A 24102-nucleotide genomic window follows, 5' to 3' on the forward strand; every position below is an offset into this window, starting at 1 on the left:
CGACCTATTTTGAAACAGCTATAAATTGCAGTACTTAAAAATCATAAGATAAAATCATTGTTATCTTCGCTTTTTTTTAAATGGTACGATGTATTTTTGATTTTATACATTTGTAGCCGATGTCAAGACGAAATCAACGACCCAATACTATCATCTTCGGATGATCCTGACTTCAGAAATGAATTCCTTGGTTTATAGAATTAATGAAATTTAGTTCAACAGGGCGTTAGATCGGATGTTTGAAATGACGTTCATGTTGTGAACAAAATATCGCTATAGTAAGCATTACTGGCGAGTTCTTTCGCCAGATTTATCCCAATAGATATTTTTATGGCGGCAGATATTCAGTTGAAAGCACCAGCCTTGATACAGATCCGTTTAACGAATTTGTTTCGGATCACATCACTAGGCATATCGGCAAATAAACAAAGAGCTTGTTACTTGTAGTCTTGAATAAAAAATGTTCAAACTTGCGGACGGTGAAAAGGCGAATATTTGATACACGTAACTTGCCATTTCATTCCACATAATTATAAAGAGAAGAAACTATTTGCGCAAAAAAGTAACTTGCTAATTAAAGCTCTCATTAAAAGAAGTCGGAAAATGAGTTCTGGCCCATCTCGTATTTAGCTTCCATGTACAATTGTCCAAAAAATGCGTACTAATTATTTTTTACCGGGCAAAGGTAATTTCAACGTGCTTTTAGGCTATCGCGGACAAGTTCCTCGCATTTCCGGTGCGTTTTTCCGTGCTTTTTCTCGAGAAGGTAGGCTACACTTAGACGGAACGCATCTTTTCGCGAGAATCTGGAATTTTTCTCGAGGTTAGCCGTAATTAAGCAGTTCGTTACATACCATTCTTAATTAACTTTTTCAAGACACTGAGTTTAAAAATCTCAACTAAAACGACTCAAAGATAGCTCATTTCCTTTGAGAAAGTATCGTAAACTTTCCAACGAAAATCCTCATCTGTTGTGTTTTCCAGCGATCGATAAAAAACTTTTAAAGAATTATTTTGTTGCAAAAATAGGAGGCATTGGTCAAATTGATAAATTTGTAAAATGTAAAGTGTAAAAATTGTTTTATATTGAAATAGTCTCGCGAAAATTATTTCATATTGTAACTGCATCTGTTTGACTTCAACAAAAGCAAACGACTTATCGTAGAAGTTAAGTAGTTGATCATGTACGTGTAAAAAGTTATTATTATTTTACATTAGTTCGAACAATACTGTCATAAGTTTATTTCGTTATTATTAGGCTACAGATTTCTACAAGTAGAGAAACGGAATTTTTTTTTTTTATTTGCGTTTATTTTACAATCAATTCTCGTTAGAGAATTTTAAGTAAATTCATCTGGCGTGGTACTGACATGATTAATAAGCGTTTATAGTATGTTTGATTCCACTTGAATCTAGTGCTTAGGTCTAAGGTGTAATGTCTTTTTAGCCCGCGGATCTGTTCCGACGTGTCGAGTAGTTGAGTAATTAGAGGGTTTTGGTGGTTGTTAACTCTTGTGCTGTGTCTATTGCTGAATTTGGATATTTCTTCTTTGACCGTGGGTATCTCGAGGTCGTGATGTATCATTTCGTCGGTGACGTACCAAGGTGCGTCTATTAGGGATCTTAAGGTTTTCGATTGGAATCGTTGGAGGATTTCTATGTTGGAATTACTCGCTGTTCCCCATAGTTGGATTCCGTAGGTCCAAACAGGTTTTAATATGGCCTTGTATAGTGTAATTTTACTTTGCGCGTTTAAGTTGGAACGTCGGCCGATGAGCCAGTAGAATTTTTAAAATTTTGCTTTCAGTTGTTTGGTTTTATCTAAGATACGTTGTTTCCATGTCGATCTTCCGTCCAGAATCATGCCCAGATATCTGACTGACTCTTTTTCTGGAATAGGTATGTCGTTTATCGTCACCTGTGGGCAAGTTTGTTTTCGTAGCGTGAAAGTTACGTGGCTGGATTTGTTTTCGTTGACTTTGAAGCGCCATTTGTGGAACCACTCTTCCATAGAGACAGGCGACGATGGCTTCAGGGTTTTCAGTCATAGGGTAACACTGCTAGCGCGCGGATCTGGATCAGCTCATATTATATTCCGAACTTTGTATTTACTCTTTAGTATTCAAAATATATATTTTCTACCTTACAATTTATCCACGCGTTCCTTTGTATTCACATACACTTAATAACCTCAGTACATAGCATATACAGTAACGTAAGGAACGAATGTATTCGTGTAGTTAGCACGTAAAAATAAAAAGAGACCAACATTTTTCTTAATACATCCTCAGAGACGTTCGACTATTTGTACCTATTTATTATACACGGACACTTGTTACAATAAATGTAGAAATAACAGTTAACTACATACATAAACAATACATGGGACGATATTGAGGTATTTTTCTCATTGCCGCAACATTTTTCATACTACTGCAGCATTTTGGGTACACAAGATAGAATTGTAGATTAGCATCGTTGACAAGTTGATGTTGTGATATTCGAGAGACTCTGTGAAACGCTCTAAATCGGATTACTAGAGATATACAGAGAGATTCCAACGAGTAGAAGGTAGAAGGTAGCGAGTAACTCTTGAGCGGCTAACCACGATGTAGCTAAACGTCGTAATGGCGAGAATCAGCGGATGTCCTACAAGCCAAACATCCTGACAGAGACGGACTACAGGTTCTTGAAATCGTGCAACGTTAAATCTAATATGCGCGTGATCTGGACCACTGCTTCTAAAGGAGCAAAAATCGAACGACGAGGATCACGGTGGACGTTGGAAAAGCAAGTACGATCTGCGGATAATCATTTCTTTGAACCTCGTTCCATTCCTCTTACCGATGGTGAAAGCAACTCATCCAAGCAATTATATTTATCTGAGATATTTATCTTTGAAAAAGAGATGTATCTTGGCATCTTCCTTCATATTTAGAGGAATTTATTTCGTATTTCTTATTATCGCTTCCTCTGAACAGCTTTCGCCGCCAACGAAAACGATATTTTCCTTTCTTGATGTCTGAGAAATAATTTTATTGCCTGTAGTTGTAGTCCTTTTTATCTTTTATCGATACAATACAGTAATTACATACTCGTAATTTATAACGCAGAAATTCTTAAATAAATAACAAGCGATATTTGATTCTGTGTTGTGAAAAAGGTAGTAATTTTAAAAGTTTCAGAAGCTTAGCACGATCAACGAAATATTTGTTAGTATATATTATTTATACTTTGGCTGTTCTCACTCCGTTGTATTAAAATTGTGATAATACCTGTACTCCAATTGAAAATACCTATATTTCGATACGAAACTGGATTATTTTATACATATTTTATACAACGAAATCCACATATCATACAGTCATCAATGAGGTTTCATCGCATATGTGTATGTATCACATATGTATAACGAAGTTTGAGTTACCAGCACATTTGTGTACCTAAGTTTTATTTAATATTATTCCTATTATCCTTGTAATCCTTATATACTTATGTATACATATAGCACTTAATGAATAATTGAAATTAATATTTATATTTTTGTGTAAACAAGCCGCATTGAACGAAAACGTCGTACCTTTTACGACATACATTTTACTATTTCACTTATTATACCTCTGTCCTCGATTGTATAAATTACACATACATATGTCTCCATGAACGAAATAGCAAATCAGTAAGAATAGGTTTTATTTTATCACATTAAAGTTTAATTGCAACAAATCTTTTTTTATGCAATGTCTTCAAAGAAGATTTAATATTATACAAAAAAAAAATGTCATGCATTGTGGCTGTGGACCGCAGCCAACCGCAAATTTATAACGTTGAAGTGCATTTTCATGTGAAATAATGGAGCATTGTACATTGTACGACTATTAATATTCTTCATTGTGGGAAAGTCGGTATTTAAACCGCGCGATTGCTTCAAACTTATTATTTTAGTTTGGATTGTTTGAAACTGTTGACTGCTATTGATTCTGATAGATGACTAACTCGCGTGGGTGGAGTCAATCGTTTACAAAAAATATTAAAGTTTGATAGAGTGTCACACCCTTTTCAAGGCGTTGCTGCCTGTGATTTGTAAGGCTCTAAAGAAAGGAAGTACTTTGTTTCAGGCAAACTTTCTTCTTTACGTAGGAAGCTAAGGACACTTTTTACAGTCTGATTGAATTAGGCTTCTCTATTGTCTCTCGTTTGGTCCACACAATTATTTATAACACTTGGATTTATGTGTTTCCTCTCTAATCACATTAGATTATTGCATTTTTGAGATAAAATTACAATGAATATCTTTTCACTATAACATCAGAGTTGTTTTGCAAACACAAGAGTATCAGTTCCTCCAATGTGGTTCTTGCTTTGCCTTCGTAACTTGAAACACATCGAAAAGACAGGCTTAACAATAATTCACAATAAAACAGATAGAAGACAAAGATCTTTCTACGCCAAACCTAATGTTTTAGCTATATCGTATAAAATATCAGGTCTGTAAGTATGAAACCGAAATTTGCCTATAGACGGCCCTAGCTGATAATGTAGTTATCACTAAACTGCGTCACTGATGCCAAAAGTCTTTGTTGACATCTCACAAGCATTTTCGACTCAGAACAATACAAGTTTCGTACAACAGCATAGTTTGTAATAGCGTTGAACATGTGGAATTTTGTGCCTGGAAACTACGATTTGCGGACAGCATTGATTTTCTGTTACCATTTGAAGAAAACTGCTGAAGAATCGCATCGAATGCTTGTCGAAGCTTACGATGAGCATGCTCTTGGTAGATCACAGTGCTTTGAGTGGTTTAAAAAATTCAGAAGTGGCAATTTTGACGCGAGGAACGGAGAACGTGGAAGACCACCGAAAAAGTTTCAAGACAGAGAATTGCAAGCATCGTTGGACGAGGATGACGCTCAAACGCAACAACAACTCGCTGATCGATTAAACGTGACACGAGAAGCCGTCTCCATACGTTTGAAAGCCATGGCAACATTGTATAAAAGTGCTCAGTTGCATTTAAAGGCAACAAAATTTAACAAGCAATAATTTTAATTTTCAAATATCCTTGCGTCTATGAAATATCCTTCCATCGCTTCCTCTTATCGACGATTTTAGCAGATTGCTATTTGAGTTGTCCTCGTATTTATTCTTTAGAGATAAATTTTCCTTCCTGATTTTTGAAAATAACTCATTAACTAATATAACAGCCCTTAATCCATGTCTTGTTGTACTTTTTGATTATTTTTTAGATATCACAGGATCGTGGATATTATATTTGTGTAATTTATTTCACGTGTTTTTCACAATAATGTGCTTGTATAAAATTTCCATCTGCTGTTCGTCCCAGCAAAAGAAACGAACGCGATTTAATTAAAGTTTTCACAGACTCGTGTTTCCCATTTTCAAGAACACATGTTACAAAATTCGATTTGCTGGCCGAACAGTCAGACCTGAGGGAAATTTTGCAACGTTGCTATGTGTGCCCACCTTCTCTCCTCCTACCAGCGAAAGAGGAACCTAGATCGAAATGCTTACTAGCCACGCTAGTAGAAATTTTTGATAATTGGAATAGTATATATTAGCAATTAGAATGTTTGGTAACAATTATTGAATAATTATTCGATAAATAGTCATACGGTGGCTCGTGGAAGTTTCAAACTCTCCTACAAACTTTTTATGTGTTTATGATAAAAACCATGTTGATATTTTATTAGCACTGTAACGAGACGTAGCTATCGTGATTGTATTAATAAAATTTAAAACGGATCTGAAAATGCACATAGGAGTTACAAGATATTTATTGGAAGCATACACTTTGCAAAACTCACCAAAGTATATTTGAACAGACAGTTGTTCATTTTCTTATAAGCCACGATATTCAGTGAGACTATCTTTATGACTGGTAATTTTTCACGAATGCCTTGTAATTTCTATATGTATTTTCGGATTGTCCTAACGAAATTTCAAAAAGCGTAGAGCACATAATGCATTCACCAGAAAATTACGCGTTAAAATGTACATAGGAGTTACAAGATATTTATTGGAAGCATACACTTTGCAAAACTCACCAAAGTATATTTGAACAGACAGTTGTTCATTTTCTTATAAGCCACGATATTCAGTGGGACTATCTTTATGACTGGTAATTTTTCACGAATGCCTTGTAATTTCTATATATATTTTCGGATTGCCCTAACGAAATTTCAAAAAGCGTAGAGCGCATGATGCATTCATCAGAAAATTACGCGTTAAAATGTACATAGGAGTTACAAGATATTTATTGGAAGCATACACTTTGCAAAACTCACCAAAGTATATTTGAACAGACAGTTGTTCATTTTCTTATAAGCCACGATATTCAGTGGGACTATCTTTATGACTGGTAATTTTTCACGAATGCCTTGTAATTTCTATATATATTTTCGGATTGCCCTAACGAAATTTCAAAAAGCGTAGTGCACATGATGCATTCACCAGAAAATGATGCGTTAAGAGCTTGAGTCTTTCATGAACCACTATACTTAACTTTGTCGTCGGGAAAACAAATACAAAAATAGTGCTCTACGCCTTTCTTTGTCTTTCATACGATAGGTTTTCAAAAGGGAAGTTAAAATATTTGATCAATTAATGGGTTTTCGATATAAATAGTTTATCAAGTTGCATAAAGAATGCCAATATGGATCGACTAAGATATCGTAAAATATATTACAAGTTCTATTTAAAAAAGTAGAAAATTGACCTTTATCTACGTTTCTATCTTTTTATTACTAAAGCTTATTGACATCCTAAAAGCATCCTTAGCTAAAAGCTACTGACATCAAATTATGTCTTCTCCAAAACCATTTAAGTTCCTTTCGAGATATTTTCTGGTATCATAAATAGTTTAAGAGATATTGGCTGGGATCGATTTAAATGCAACATTTTAAATATTTAAAAAATAACGAGACAAGACATATTTTACAGTTGAACTACCAAGTCGAAAATAGATCGATTACATGTGTAATAATTAAAGTTTCTATTTAATTTTACAGTTTCCTAGTTATGTAGAATGACATATGAAGGATTCTCTCTAGGAACATGAATTTGTTGCATAATTCCACTTGGAGAGTGAAGCTGCTAGTCGAGAGACAGTTTACAATACGGAATTTCCAGCAATTAACGGTATCTCAACATCCACATCCGACGGTTGTGGCCCACGTACTTAACGAGCTCCTTGATACTACGAGTAAAGTTAGAACGTAGCAATTAGTATTACAGACGAGGAGCAGTTGGTAATTATTGAATGGCTTGGTAAATTCATAGCATTCCGGACAGTCAATGAATTTCTACCAAGCGAAGGAGTGCCATTGTCTCTGGTTGGACATTAAATGTGGCACAAGCAGTAAACAAAAATATCTGGGATTGATCAATGAACAAGACCTGTACGTCGATAAAGCGTAAACAAGAAATTGACTTTAGACAGTTTACTCTTTTATATCTTTATTTTCTACGATCGATAATAACATGTTATTTGCTTATGATTTAGTTTATGACTTATTATTCACTAGGTTTCGCCTGCGAACTTCGTTCGCGTGGATTGTTAGATATAAGGAACAATCTTTAAGCGAATGAATTTTTATAAATGAAAGACTCGCATATTTTTTAACAGTTAAATTATTCTTCGTAATAAAAAGTATTAAATCACAAAAAGATTTCAGAACAAACACGGCGTAAACAATAACTATCGTTTCTTCACCTCTGCCAAACATGCGAGCGCATATAATTTAGACGTCAGGCTATTTTTCAGCTTCTAGAAAATGGATCAGAACGAAACATATCCTATTTTCCTCTTCTGGTAGAGAAAACTCCATCAAAGTTCGTTCAGTAGTTTTTACGTGACGCGAGTACAGACAGACAAACAAACAGACAGACAAAAATTCCAATAATTAGTTTTTTGGCCTCCGTAATTTATGAGTTGTCTCTGCATGATTGTTTTATTTTTTTATACAATGTATACAAATACAATCCTTCTTTATTATATGCATAAATAGATGCATAGATTATTTATTGTACACAGTACTCGCCTATTGGCTTAGGACAGCCTTCTGGTTTTACATCTCTCTCTTATATCCTACGCTTACTTGCCACACTCTCGCTCCCTCCGTTCATTCTTCTTCACCTACACTTTCATTCACACTCCATACACTCTGCCTACACTCCAATCTAAGATTTCTACATTTACAAATCACCTAGCACTGATAACACCTATCATTCTCTTTAATTCCTTCCTTTGCTCTCATTCTCTCTGTCTCTATCTCTCTCTTTGTCATATTGTTCTTCCTTCTACTCGGTTCCTCTTCAATATTCAATATTGCTTTCTGTCTCTCTTTAGTTTCTGTTCTTCACTATTGCCTTTAACTCTTCGTTGTCTTTCTCTCTCTCACCCTCTCTATACTCCATGGTATTTCTATTCCCCGTTCCATCGCATCTAATACCATTTTTATGTCTTTTTCCAGTTTTGTCTTCTCGCATTCTTCCAGCATGTACCTCATCGTCTTCTCTCGCTCCTCACAGACTTAGTTTTGACTTTGTCGACGAAATAATGTGAATTATTTCCGACTATCACATTTTTGTAGCAAACTATCTGCTCCATTGTTGTTACTATTTTCTTGGAACGTTATTACAAAAAATATTTCTAGATCTTTAAATCGTTTATTGTTGTGACACTCTGCACATTTTCCACAGACAAGATTTCCTATTCATCGATTGTAGTTACGCGATTACTGCTGCTAACGCAACTCATGTCTAACCACATGACATCACAAGAGACGTGATAATTAAAAGGTGGCTTTATGAGCGCCACGGAAGTTTATTCACATGCAAAACAGTTCGCGCTGGAGAATTATACTACGAAGACTCGTGACATGAAGCGAATAATAATAGCAAATATGAATATTGTTATTATTAAAATTTAAAGATGATAGAAAAATTTGGAAGGTTACAAAAGAACGTATCAAGCATATTTATGTTTGCGGCTAATCTCGAGGAGGCGAGAACCGTTAACACGTGTCCTTTATTAACGCTATAATTACCGATCTTTAATATGTTCTCTATATAAATCAGTATAATTCAAATGATATTAATTAAAGTAAATAAATCTATATAATTATGTATATTACAATGTATACAAACATATGTATATATTTCAATAGCGGAAAGTTTTTGTTAAGAAAAATACTGGCATTTTTTGTTAAAAAAATCCGATTATTTTCCTTTATTATTCGTTATAAGGAAGTAATTAAGTATTTTTATTGGATACCAATTCAATAAATAGTCGGTTCATGAATCCTTAATTGATTTAAATGGAAAAATTCAAGAGGAGAGAGGTTTTAATAGTTTCTGTGTAAAATGTACCATATTGGAAATTAAATGGATTTCTGTATAATCACTGAGCTAGTCCATTTGCAATCGAAACCGAACATGTGTGTTCAGTACCCCTGCCGCCGCCTCCCGATTGTTATCAGTTTGCTAAACAACATAGCGAACACGAGAGAAATGGGAAGTTCTCTTGCAAATGAAATTGCTAACTCTGTACCATTTAAAATTACCTTTAGCCTTTTAATAAAAATTGTTCTCCTTTCTACTATCTTAAAGCCGAGTTCAATTCTGTGAAACACTCTGTACATCCAACTTTAGACATTGTATTCTAAATATGGTTTATTGCGAAACAAAACGATCCTAGGAGGATAAGACGAGAAAGATTCCTTGAATAAAAGATAAGATAATGATCATCCTTATGTATACAAATAATAAAAAGATAGAGCGTAACAATAGATAAATTGTAAACGTAAACCTAGCGTAAACGTAGTATCAACGAAACTGATAAAATATAGCAGATGATAAAATATTCAGACTTAACTCAAATAATTCTTCCTCTGTTATAGGTACAGTGACATTTATCATTGGATTTACGGGATGCGTTGGCGCACTCAGGGAAAATACGTGCCTCCTAGCTACGGTATGTATTTGAACATCTAATGAAGCATTTGTGGATTGCTTTAATTATCTGTAAGCACACGAAGATACATAGCTTCTCGTGTGTATACTACCGCTCAAACGTACGTGGACACTTGCTTACCTTTGACACAATGTAATTGTAATATACGGATGCGAGCATTCACGGTAGCTGGCACACGATACGCGACAATCTAATACCCGAACGACTAACATCCGGTCTTTATCTTTATTTTTGTCGTGGGTGCAACCTCTATCGGTCCTTTACAGGTGACCCCGTAACTTCTAAATTACCTAAAAGAGGTAGGTAGAGGAATAGAAAGAAGAAAGAGGGATGTTTCGATGCTGTAAATTCGAATACACTGTCTATTTGTAAAAAGTAGCAACTCTAGGATACTACATAGACGCAGACAGACGTCGCGTCGTCGCTCGTGCGTCTCGTGTGACGGCGAGGGCGAAACAAGAGCAGAGAGAGAGACGAGTAAAACCGAGACTCACTATGGTTGCTTATCCTTATCGCTACTCCAACATACACGCTCAGAATTTAATTGCGATCATCTCATGCAAGATCGGAGGCTATCGCCTCGTGGCAGTCGCTAAAATATAGAGACAGGATGTAACACTCTTCCCATAGCTAGATCCTGGTGCCATCCTCGTCGGCACGTTTGGAACATGATAATTTTCGCGCCATACGCACAGGGAATTATCTTAAATTAACAAACATTTATTCACTCGTATACGCTCAGTGCTGTCTGGCAGACCTTCAGGCGGACAAGGACTCGCGTCGATGCTCACGGACAGAGCTGACAGCAAAGTCGCGGGCTAGTGGTGTCACAGACGTTAAAGCGGAATGGGAAAAAGACACTTGCGGTTGGTGTACAGACTCGTAAACCGTAGAACAATACACGTTATTTAATGTTTACTGTAAACTCTTCGGAACATGATCCTCCTTCTTAAGACGGGCGATTGTTACTGCACACATATACACATGCATATACGTACCAGGAGCGGTTCCCCGCTGATTTATTTATTTATGTCCGGAGAAGCGTAATGCGTTGTCCGTACGGGCAATGATTGAACGGCACTGAATTATACACTGTCACAACACGGAAATATACAACACGATCGCATCACTAGTATCATTCTTCGTTGCGGTGACCAGGAGCCAAGTCGGGATGGGCCTTCTTCTTTCCTCCTAGCGCGGTCCTTCTGTTTACTCCCGTCTTGTCGCAGCATGCACTCAGAGTAGCAGAGCGGTCAAGATCAGAGTCAGGTCTGGTGATGGAAATACCGCTAAAACTGGAGTTGGATTCTTCACTGGCGCATCCATGAGATTGAGAATCTCCGTGAGATTGAGCATCCGAACATATTCAGATGGAGATCGATCACAGGGATTTCTTCGTTGTCCGTCTGTGCTCCCGTGGACGCGGTGCTGGGTCTGTCAAACCCCTCCATATCAGTCCCTTTATCTTATCTGTGACTGCGTCTGGATCTCAATCTTCCGCTTCGACGTCGTCATCCCTTGCGGTTTCGTGGTCGTTTGGAATGCGTTGCCCGTTGTGGAAGAAGGCAGTAACTGACATTCGGATCCTGCCGAGATGGCGTATCTTCCGTGATACATTGTCCTGTGGCTGCGTGCTTTTTCTGGCATTTTTCTAGCGTGGGATTAGATCGCGGTTGGGTTAGACTAGGTTGGAGTTAGGAAACTAGTACAGCTTCCTCAAAATGTACTGGTCGCAGAGGAAACGTTCGATGATGCGTCCAGACTTTCTCTTTGCTGCGTTCTTTACATTAACCGTGCACGAGAGAATGCGTTGCTTTCCTGCACGAGTCCTTTTCAGCGCGATGAGTAGTTTGCAATATGAACAGGACTCTGTTGTAGACTGTAGAATGATTTTTCGCTCCGTCCGATTTGCTTGGAATTTGCACCTGGTGAGGGGATTATGGGGTTCTCTATTGGTGGTTGTTCTCCGTTGAGAACTTCACAGTTCTGAGAACCTCTCGGTTCTACTTCTGCTACACCGACGCTCTTATTACACTACGTCCTTTCGCTATCGTATTCCTTACTTCTCTCCTCGCGTTCCTCCTTTTCTTGTAATAACAGAGTCCCGAGAGGTGTACGGTGTACTTCCTTGGTTTCTACTATAACAGCAACAGCATATTATCATTACGAACATTTCAGTGCCAAAGCCTGTAGTCAGATAGTTGTTATTGAATTCAAATTTTATTGATCTTGTAGTCGATGCGTTTCAATCTCTGTTATTTTTCGTTCAGTGTCCTCTAACTCTATAGGATACTCATCCCATGAATTCCCCGCAGATATTTCATCGTCTCCTGTATCAAATATTGTTGATAGCGAAGGTGGTTATTTTATCAATTCTTTTTATTTCCAGGATTAATATTGTTTCATTCAACGTATCAAATCTTTCTCTACGCTCGTATATCTTTATTGCTGCGAGGACAATGTAGTCTTAGACAACGCTATACAGAGAGGTAGAAGGTGCAACTATACCCACTTTCTTCGGAGTTTTAGCGTCTCTTCTGCCTGGACACGTGATCCGAAGAGTTTTTCTATTCACGAAAATCAATCATCCTGCTTGGTAGGCCAGGTATATTCAAAAGGACTGTTTTTCTTTTCTTTAGGAATGATGTACGCAGTCGAGTCGTATGGTGACCGAGAAACTGCAATTTCGTCGTCTTCAAGTTCTCTCGCTACCTGACACTCTCGTTCCTTCAAAGAGATACAGTGTAAATTTACCTTTATATACCGGCAGGAAACGTTACTGCCTCGTATTGACTGGAATATCATCTACCGTCGGAATTTTGCATGAGATTTTATACACGTATGATAAACGAGCACCGGGTAGTTTATATCTCCGCAAACGTTCTTCTATGATATGTAACAATGTAACGCATAATGTTTCTCCTCTTCGTTCAACCGCTCCAGACGAACAACGTCCATTATTTAAGTACCACGATCCTCGGGTGGAGCATGTTCTTCGGACGAAGAACAGTGAACGTCGAACTCTCCTTCTTCGTCGCAACTATGGTATGCGGAAGGTATCAGTTCCTGGCCGAGTACTTCAGTTTCTACGTCTTCGTCCAACGCGTCTATGCCAAAAAGTGACATATGTCGGTTTTTTGAGTTTAGTTTATGAATGTTTCTCCCACAGACAGGATATCTCTGATTTGAAGCGGAATATGCGCAAGCTGGTGTATACTATTTCAATGTGTCTGTTTACGCATACGTGTTGGTACAGTAAACACTCGTGTACGTCGGTTTGCATCATGCGGTGCGTGATTAGTCCATTTCACGAATGTTATTGACCTAATCGAATCGCTACCTATCTACTATCTAATCTAGATTGTCTACTATCAGTAGGATCGGTACTGTTCGTTATGGTTGAAGAGCAACTCGACCGATTCCTAATATTACGATGCTCACTATAGGAAAATTACACGCGATATGGAAAGTATGGAAATTTTTCGGGAATTTTATATCAAGAGTAGCGAGAGTTTTAATAACTTTCGGAACTATACCGGCGATTTTTACGACTCGACCTACATTGACAGAGTCAAATCCAGGTCTCCACGTATTTATGAGCAGCAGTGTAGGTGTTTTTATTTTACGGTAAAACCTTCCAACTCGAATGTCTTTAAAACAATTTCTGTCATAGAATATTGATATAATTCATAAAATATCGATGATCGAAGCTAAGCTGCGTCCCCTGCGCTCTCGAATAAAGAGAATTCGTAAAATGATAAAATGGTGCAGTGGTTCAATTAATAAATCGATATCTACGAAACTGGCAATAATTATTATTTCTCAGATCGCGGTTCGATTTCGGCTCGAAATTTACTACTTCGTGTTTCTTGTATTAATAAGCACAGTTGTTTGTAATATTTACAATAATTACAATTCTATATAAACTTTCGCTATATAAATTGTAATTACACAAAGAATTGATAGTTATCGTTTAACTAAAGATGTAAGAAAAAATATATTTGGTATTAAAAATTCATGTCATTTCTATAAATAATATTACTACGATTAGTGTAAATGACGTTATTGTAACCAGTGTGAAAAAATGAATACCGATAACAGGGAAAAACAAGGACATAAATTTATTTTTAATTGCTGGACAAATTTCTGTATCATAATTATTGTTATCTTAAAAATTTCTATTCCGCGATGTAAAAGACGGTTTAATTTTAAACATGAATTACTTATAAACACTTGTAGCGAATTATGTTCGTCGTCTGCGTCCAAAAGAGGATATAAGAGTACTCATTGTCATCTTAGGAGTTCTACAAACTGGCAAAGTTATCTTAAAAAGTCAAAAGAGCACTCCGGTTGCTCTCTTTGTTACCACGAAACTAAAGAATCGGCTTTCAAGTTTCCTCATAAAGGAAATGTTTCCTCGTTGCTCGTTTTTTTTCATAAAACGCAAAATTAAAGGACGTTGACAATAAATGCCAACATTGTATCTTGATGATTAAAAATTGTCTCCACATAGCGTATATTATCTGTTAATATATGCTATATAAATTCAATAATTTACAAATTAAAAATACTTTGTGACTTGAAATTTCCAAAATATCGTGCTGCATATTTTTTATTGATAATGGTAATTGAATTTATTTGTACTTGATACACACTAACGTGAAAATGATTTGCAATTATCAGATATGCAATACAGAATATCCAGTGGTTAAACAAATAACAGTGTTATCAACATTATCTTCTTTGCTATGGTAAATATTTGATTCATAATATTATTATGCACTGCGTATGATTATACAGGTATAATGTCGTGATTATATCGTGACAGCCATCGGATAAATTATAATCTGTGTATTCTGGTATAGTAATAATCAAACAAATAAACATAAACAATAGATGATTTTATCGAAAAAGTTAATAGAGTTAACGTACATTATGTGTACAGTTAATAAGTATAATTGGAGAAAACATTTAATTCAGGTAACTGCTACTATTCTTTGAAGCGTTTCTTTTATATTTAAAGCATTTAGAGTTTAATTTCAAGTAAATGTTACTCCGTTACATTATTCAGCTGTAACAAAATGCGTTACAGTGGGATTTTCGCGTGAAATATAATAACGTGCAACACACTTTTTTTATGTGTTTTATCATGCGTTTGCCTCACAATTGCTGCAGAACGATGTAATTATACAAGAAGTACTTTAAGTACTTCACATATAAACACGCACACGTTTTTATTTCTTAACGAACTTTTGAGTTACAGTCAATGTAACAATATTGAATTATTTAACACAGATGTATTAGGAGCAGATGGTGAGATTAAAGTCTAAATAATTACTACGATTATTAGCATTATTTTATTAATTGTACCATATAAAAGTTTTCTAAACTGTAACAACTTACCATGTTTTTTCTGTTTACATGACAATCGTTTAAATAACATTTTAAGCTATTAACTTTTGTATCGTTCCATCGTATTTTTCTCCGTATTTTTTTAATTAAAATAATTGATAATTTTTTCGAAAATGTGAAACCTGTTATTTTATACTCATTTTCAAATTGGGAGTTCGATAAAGATTTTACAGAAGTCTAATTCTTTGATACATAATTCTATTGAAATTATAAAACTAATTCTAATAATCCATAAAATTATACCTACGCTTGTTTTATGATATCAAATGCATGATTTTACATTCCGAAAGATCGAAGTTCGTTACAACGTTATTTTATATGAATTTATTGCAGTATGCGATATTTCTGGCGTTATTATTGTTAATGGAGATGGCAGCCGGTGTCTTAGGATTTGTCTTCAAGGACTGGGTGAGTTCTATCAAAAATCTATTAATATTCTCGCGATAATCTCTAATTGTATCGATGTACACGATAAGATTATAATTAGGAATTATTCGTTGCTACGTTCCTTAAATTAGATAGAATTAGATTTCTCCGCGAGCGAACTTGATAAATTTCATGTTTATAAAAGCTTCGCAAATATTTTTCTCGTGTACATAAAATTATATTAATATCATTTGGTGTAGGATGATGAATAAAGTTTCCTATATATTCGTTTATCATATAAACTGTCTCACAAGCTTTTGTAGTAACTTTACCAATGTATTTTGCAACCAAGAATAAAACGAAAATGTCATACAAACTTAAGTCTGATATTTTCATCTAGATTTTTGTCTAAACAGGTTTGCACGATACTTGGAACTCTGTTTGTTGTACGAATCGTAAAATGAATCCGAAACACGTTTGTATTCGAACTGTTTTTAACTATACGTCGAAACAAGTAATTTAACTTAACGATGACTTTATATTGTCAAATTTAAAAATCTCTCTTCGCTGCTTGATGATCTCCAGTGGAATAAGTCAATAAGTAAATCTCTGTATATTTATGTTACGCGTAAACGTAATTTACAGTCAGAGTTATGGACGATAAAAAGGAAATAAATTTTATGTACTTTAAATATTGCTTCCCCTCTGTGAAAGATTTATTTTTACCATTCTTTCTGGATATTTACAATAACTACAATACGTTAGTTCCATTGGAAAAAAAAAATGCAAATTTAAAAGATTGTTCGAAGTATATGGTAAAAGAATCTTTGTTTGATATAATTGATAAATATAATTCAATATTATACGTATATCTATAGGTCAAAAAACAACTTCTGCGATTAATAACAGCTTTTCCTAATTATGGCATTTCATTAATATTTGCATCTTTAATTTACGGTGTAGATTATTATTTATTATTTGCCACTTACTATTAATTATTCATTATTTATATAGATTATATTTATAGCGAAAGTATTTGGCGCTTTATATTCGTACAAATTAAAAGAGTAAACAGAAGCTCAATATTTTAATTATCAAGACACGATTAACATTCTTCGGCGTTGCTAACAATTTAAATCGTTCTAGATGCCAGAGTTTAAAGTTTCGTTTTGGTATTACAAAACGTGCTATAAGCACATACACGCAAAGTTTGACTTTTGAGTTCATGTACCTCGCCGTTCCTATGTTAATTTCAAGTGTACCTTCTACTCGTAACAGTTGAAATTCTGCCTATCGCGCGTATTCCTATTCGATAGTTCATACGAAATTCGTACGAAATTTCTATTCTCACAAAGGAATGCACAAATGATTATTCACATAAGTCGGTCAAAAGAAGGATAAAAATATTTAATCCTTCTGAAAATGTTCATATGCTACGAATTAACCGAAGACTTAACGTACCGTTCATATCGTGTTCGGATTCATTTTATCGATTGTAATTTATTGCTAAACATAGAATTAACATGTTGATTCGGTGTACAGATAAAATCACAAGCCACTGGCGGTTTCCAAGCGTTCATCATCCACTATAGAGAAGATCCTGATCAGCAGAATCTCATCGATTGGATTCAAGAGGATTGGGTACGTGTCGTATCGTTATTTGTCCAATTAGATAAGGGAATATATTTTCTATTACATTAAAAACAGCATATAAATGCTATCAATGTAATAATCAATGAACTAATTGCATTTATTAATACAGATCTATTGATACAATTAATCGGTACAATTAATTCATTAATATTTAGATCAACACAATTTACTGTCTTTATAACCGGTACATATACAACGATTAATTGTGTTAATTATTTAGTTAACTAAAGTTGATTAAATAACTGTATTAATTAGTTAATTTAATTGATAGAATTTATCGATTGACGTTTTGACAACCAACGTGAGATTTCAATAGAAACGCTGCTACGTCGCTTCAGTTGCGCAGATCCTGTCAATAGTTGTACCACTGTTCCAATCATCTATTCTTTACGTTAGTTCAATTCCTATCCATGAGAGACCATAGAATCATATCGCTGTTCTGCATGCATTTCCTCTCATCTAATGAAATGTCTACATAGTACCTTGATGTTATAAAATGTAAAGGAGCATTAAGGCGATCAATATTGCTGTCACTGTTTCAAGTATCTCGACGTTATAGGCATCTTCACACGATCGATTACAATAATATATTGCTCGTCTACGTTAGACGGTCTCTTACGTACGACGATGTTGAAGAGCTTGAAATATTGACAATAATATCGATCGTCTTAACGCTCCTTAAAAGCTACAATAACGGGTGTCTCGCACAAGTAGAACAAGTCTATGGTTATGACACGGTATTGTGTCGAGTGCCGGGTAAGAGACGATCAGATCGAATATAACGTATTTATTCGTCGATAGTGTTTCGTAGCTTACACGACTTACAATTAAATAGAAAATAGCTAGTTGTACGCGAAGAACGTCACGAAACAGTTTCTGGAAACAACCCAACTTAAAGTTACCACTGCGAAATGTGTACTTCTAATAAATATCGTGTAACTTGTATATATATATATTTTCAAATTCGTATGAAGTTTTACTAAGTTGATTACGAATTCACGATAGTCGTGTCTCATTGCAGTGCTAATGAAATTTTAAGGCGTTTAGTATAATATATATAATTGAGTACATCGGTGACTCACTGTATGCATAAAAGTATGCAACAGAGTTTTATTATTCAAGTTAAATGTATATTTCGTTACGATTGCACGAAGAGCCAAAACTTTTTTGAAATAGCGTAATATATTATTTCGATACTTCTGACATTCTAAATGTAGTTTCATTAAAATGAAATCATTAATTAAATAAATATGAGAAATATTCAATGAGCAAATTCATTTTAAATAATTAAATAATTTTATTTAATATAATACTAATAATTGTGCCAATAATAATGAAGAGTTTCAGTAATAATATTATTACGATTAATTAATTAATTATTTCAAGTTAAATTATCGTACGTATTAAGGAATCACGTATTAATTAATTGATTAATTATGACAACATTAATGATTGAATATTTCTCATATTTATGACGTTAATTAAAATGAATCTTCAATCTTTATTTAATTAAAGTACTTTTTTACGCTATTATACTTTATAAAAATCATGATTACGATCACAATGCAATTTTTATAAAGCATTCTTTGATATAAACACCGCTTTGTTTCACAGTTTCGCGAAATGATACGAAGAAAATTATTCAATTCACCGAGCGTGAAGAAAGAACGTGCATTTAAGTTTAACGAAGCTCTTTGAACAGCAGTTTCACACGTTCTCTCTCTCTCCTCTCTCTCTCTCTCTCTCTCTCTCTCTCTCTCTCTCTCTCTCTCTCTCTCTCTCTCTCTCTCTCTCTCTCTCTCTCTCTCTCTCTCTCTCTCTCTCTGTTTCTACTCAGCAAATTGATACTATGTCTTCCGCTTTTGTTTTTTTTTTCCCTTTTTAATATTGACTTTATTTATAATGGCGAGGTTCCTATTTCTTTCATCTTTGTATTATTCAGTGCTAGACACTAAAGTCCTGTTACACGAAGCAACATGTTAAATACTGATACGCTGCACATACTTGTTAAGCTACATATCAAATTAAAGAACATCAAATTAGTGGTACGTAATTGCTAAAGAACGAAAACAACACGTGTTGATCGGATTTATTTGATGTTAGTTAATTGAATTGATTAATTTTCGTTTAAGAGAAAATGTTTCAGCATGTTGTTGTTATAACGGTAAAGTTAGAACTAGTGACGTTTTGCATATACGATGAGTAACAATCAAGTTTTGTAATTCAATTCCGTAATTCAAATTATATAATTCAATTCCGTAATTCAAATTATATAATTCAATTCCGTAATTCAAATTATATAATTCAATTACGGTAGTTGAAATTATGTAATTCAATTGCGTTAATTCCAGTTTTGTAATTCCGTTTAACAATTCAATTACGTAATTTAAATTATGTAATTGAATTACAACATAATTGGACGTAATTGAATTAATATGTAATCGAAATAGAGAGTCATTAAATTACATAATTAAATTACAGTGTAATTCAATTGCGTTAATTCCAATTTTGCAATTCTGTTTAACAATTCAATTACGTAATTCAAGTTATGTAACTGGATTACAACATAATTGAACGTAATTGAATTAATATGTAATCGAAATAGAGTGTTATTAAATTACATAATTAAATTACAGTGTAATTCAATTGCGTTAATTCCAATTTTGTAATTCTGTTTTACAATTCAATTACGCAATTCAAATTATGTAACTGGATTACAACATAATTGAACGTAATTGAATTAATATGTAATCGAAATAGAATATTATTAAATTACATAATTAAATTACAGTGTAATTCAATTGCGTTAATTCCAATTTTGTAATTCTGTTTAACAATTCAATTACGCAATTCAAATTATGTAACTGGATTACAATATAATTGGATGTAATTGAATTAATATGTAATCGAAATAGAGAGTCGTTAAATTACATAATTAAATTACAGTGTAATTCAATTAACGCAACCATATTTTACAGTTACAGTGTTGCGGCATCGAGGGCCCTAAAGACTGGGATCGTAATAATTATTTCAATTGTTCGTCGAGCGACATTGGCTCGAGGGAAGCATGCGGCGTGCCTTTTAGCTGTTGTAAACGAAAGCCAAATGTAAGTTTTTTTTATCTCACATTGGTATATTTTTTCTTCACTTTCGATAAAAGAATTTCTTATCTTTGTTAAATAAAGAATTAATTGCATGTGAACTGCAGTGACGATTCTTTTGTAATAATAATAATAGTTGTTTAAAATAAAAATGTTATTATTAAGTTTATGTATCAAAATATTGTCTCCTAATCATTCCTTCGATGTTTTCAGGAAATTATAAAAAATAAACAGTGCGGCTATGATGTTAGAAAACCTAGCTACGTAAGTCATTCTTTTAAATTCAATATTATCTTTAACACTAAACGTTGTATTATTATAACAAAAGCAGGGATCGAATGAAACCGTTCAAATTTCCAAATAGACATGAAATAACAATAATTTTTTAACTGTCGTGTTTTCTGTTTTGAAAAAACAGTTGTAAAATGAAATGCATCTACTGAAACTTTTATCCCATACATTTTTGCATAAATAGGAAACTTTTAATTCTGTAGAAGCACAAGAGAGTTTTAGTTCAAGCGAGACATTTATTTTGCTTTGAAACAGTTAAAGTTGAATGTTTTCAAACTGCTCTTCAGTGCTCAAACTGCTTAACCGCTCAAAGCGATTTAGAAAATACAAAATATTCTTCTTAATATTAAACTCTCAACTCTGAGCATAAATATAAATATGTTTTGTTCAATCTTATTATTAGTAAAATGAAATAATTGTATCTATAAAAGTCACAGCTTTTCTACTCATTCTGCTTTCAACTCTTTAAACAATGCTAATTAAAACATAAGTCTAGCTTTTGTACTTTCCTCTAAAATATTTGTTAAAAGTTATGTATATAATCTTGCACAACTTCTGCCATAGAAAATGGCTGTTACAAGTGAACTTTTGCAACAGAATTAAAGTATTAACGTGTAAAGTAAACGTAAAACAGAAAAAGAGTTATTGAAAAATTAAAAGCTCGGTAACTGACTTTTATTTAGAAGAGTTAGCTGTTTCATTCGACCCCCAAAGAAAACTTCTACTTGTCGTGTTTGCAAGGTTTCTTCTCTTAAAAATTATATTTCCATTAATTCTACTCTATATTACTGCATTCATCTGTTCTAAAACCATGTTGTTTCATCTTCACTTTATTTACCGTAAACATTACTTACATATTCTTTCTGCCAGCATTTAAAATAATTTCTCATTTCTGCTTTTTCTTAATCAATGCCTCTCATATACTTTACACGTTATCACTAACTAACTAATAGGTTTGAACGAGCTATTATACTCGTTAAAATATGGACAAAACCCTACACTAGTCTTTACGCTTTCGTTTGCTGATTCTCATTTGTCTCGAGTGCTGACAGTTTAATTTTAATCTTTAAAATGTAGCTGTCATGTCTATTTACAAGATAAGCTTCGCTATTAAAGAAGGAAGCTTTGTAATAAAATATGACAGTGGAGATAAAACAATCTTGAAACTAAGACAAAGTTTAACAACTTTTATGTTACTTTTTCTTATTAATATTTCCAAATAGCTACATTTTGGGATAATAAACGTAAAAATTCAATAATTTAAAAAAAAAAAAAACATGCAGAACACATTGAAATTCTCAAGCAAAGCTGGAAAGCATTTATCCTATGTGGTTTTTATTTCCGTTGTGTCGTCGAATTGTTAGTTAATTTGTATACTGTCCGTTTCATATATCAATGCTAAATAATTTACGCTTTCCATTTTACATAAATAGATATTCTACAAATTCTTTGTTTGCTATTTACTGAATTGTGAAAATAAATTCTGAGTGTTTTGCAAGATTATCAATCCTCGATAAAGCAGATGTCCTTTTTTATCAAAGATAACGAAATCACGGACGAGGTTCTCGCGATTTATTTTCATGTGTCTTATCTTATGTTTTGAATCTTATCTATCTAACATCTTTTTAGAGACCCTTCAACTTTTTAAGTCTTTCTAACTTTATAATAACTACGTAAGATACAAAGGCGTAAAACATTTTGTTAAGTTCCTAGGGTTCTTAATTTTATATAATAGCTAGCTTCAAAAAATAAATCTGTCATATAGTTTGAAATTGTACTTTTTAGTTGCTGCATATTTATTTATACTTCATATTTAGCATACGATTAAAATTTAAGTTTCCTTTAGTTCTGCCATTGGTTGCCAATCGAAGTACATTTTTTAGATATTTTTGGAGAAGAAGAGCGAATTCGAAATATGATATTTCAGTTTCGGCAATCGATACGTTCGAAAGATATACAAATTTTGTCTGAACCATTTTTCATACTTCTCGTATTTTCCCAGACATTTGAGCGTTTTGACAGCTAGATAGGATATACTATAGATCTTGGTATATCACACACTTGCGACGAAAGTGAAGCAATTCAAAGAACGCGATTTTCGAGTTATCAATATGAAAATCTGGCGATTATGAAATGTTTAATTCATCTTGTTCATTTAGCTTCATAATTTGGCCAGTAGAGAGCAGTTATTTCGCTCTTCTTAATTCGTGTTACTGTATTTTAAAAATTATAAATGTGTACATCTTATTATAAGTTGTGTTTTGACTAGAAGAAGATCCTCCTTAAATTCCTGTCAAAAATTAAAAATAAACTAAGAATGGATAAAATACATTTAAACATGTTTCATAAACTTGTTCGTTCGTTCTATTCATAAATTTGATTTAATTATATTCTAAAATAGCTTACCTATTTTTCTGTGTAATATACTTTCTCAAGTTGAGTCACGTTCGTGGCAAGTGTTCGATGTCATCAACAAATTTAGAAATCGACATTTTTGAAATTGCGTTTAGAAATCAGATCTATCCAAAATCTTTTATCGTAGAAAATAGGACATAACCTCATGAGATCTTTCTAGATCTTTCGAACGCATAAGGCACTTATGTAGAATAGAAGACATTTCATCGATTTCGATAATCTTGAAATATATTGTCAAATATTTATCGATATTTTGAATATATTTTCCCATATATTCAACCATCGCTCGTCTTTAATTTTTAGGTTACAAAACCTAAATGTACATTTTACGTGTTATTTAACAATTTACTTGGAATAAATGTTTACCGAACAAAAATTCTCAATGACGGTAACTATATTTGTTACATTTACGAGCTGTCGAAGATCAGAGCGAAGTGCAACATTCTGTACATCAATCGATTCATCGAAAATCATTTTACGCAAGCGTTGGCAGCCGCTTAATGGCGGTCAGATATTAATTTAACCCAACCTATGACCTATGACTTATTGATTTTTCTTCTTTATTTGTACAATATTAAATTAACTGTAAAAAAATGCGGCCGCTTACTCTAGAATAAAATGTAATCTGGATTTAATTAAAATTTTTAGCGAATATCTCGGAAATTAAATTTGTGCAGAATATACGTACGTATGGGAAAAAGATAGTCCGAACGTCGATAATATTTCAACACCGTCGAAGTCGGTAAAGTGTCTCCCCTATTCTGCGTAATTACCACGCATAAATTGCCAAAATAAAGATTTCATATTTCACACTTTTCTCTCGATCGGTCATCGACGCCATTCGAAACTACGATCCTTGTACAAGGT

At 33.8% G+C, this 24102-nt stretch overlaps 1 protein-coding gene across 4 annotated transcripts in view; it reads left to right on the plus strand.

The window, feature by feature from the left end:
* Nucleotides 1-24102, plus strand: part of Tsp26a (Tetraspanin 26A) — a 183850-nt gene that overhangs the window by 63759 nt on the left and 95989 nt on the right. For all 4 annotated transcript variants that reach the window (XR_011799707.1, XM_072002316.1, XM_072002315.1 and 1 more), the window contains exons 3-7: nucleotides 9924-9997; nucleotides 15743-15817; nucleotides 17318-17416; nucleotides 20407-20535; nucleotides 20743-20793. Coding sequence is in view for 3 of the 4 variants with exons in the window: in XM_072002316.1 (XP_071858417.1) it covers nucleotides 9924-9997; nucleotides 15743-15817; nucleotides 17318-17416; nucleotides 20407-20535; nucleotides 20743-20793 (428 nt within the window). In the remaining variant the exon portion in view is untranslated. The remainder of the gene's footprint in view (nucleotides 1-9923; nucleotides 9998-15742; nucleotides 15818-17317; nucleotides 17417-20406; nucleotides 20536-20742; nucleotides 20794-24102) is intronic.

Source organism: Bombus fervidus, chromosome 4, assembly GCF_041682495.2.
Source record: "Bombus fervidus isolate BK054 chromosome 4, iyBomFerv1, whole genome shotgun sequence".
NCBI classification, from domain to species: Eukaryota; Metazoa; Arthropoda; class Insecta; order Hymenoptera; family Apidae; genus Bombus; species Bombus fervidus.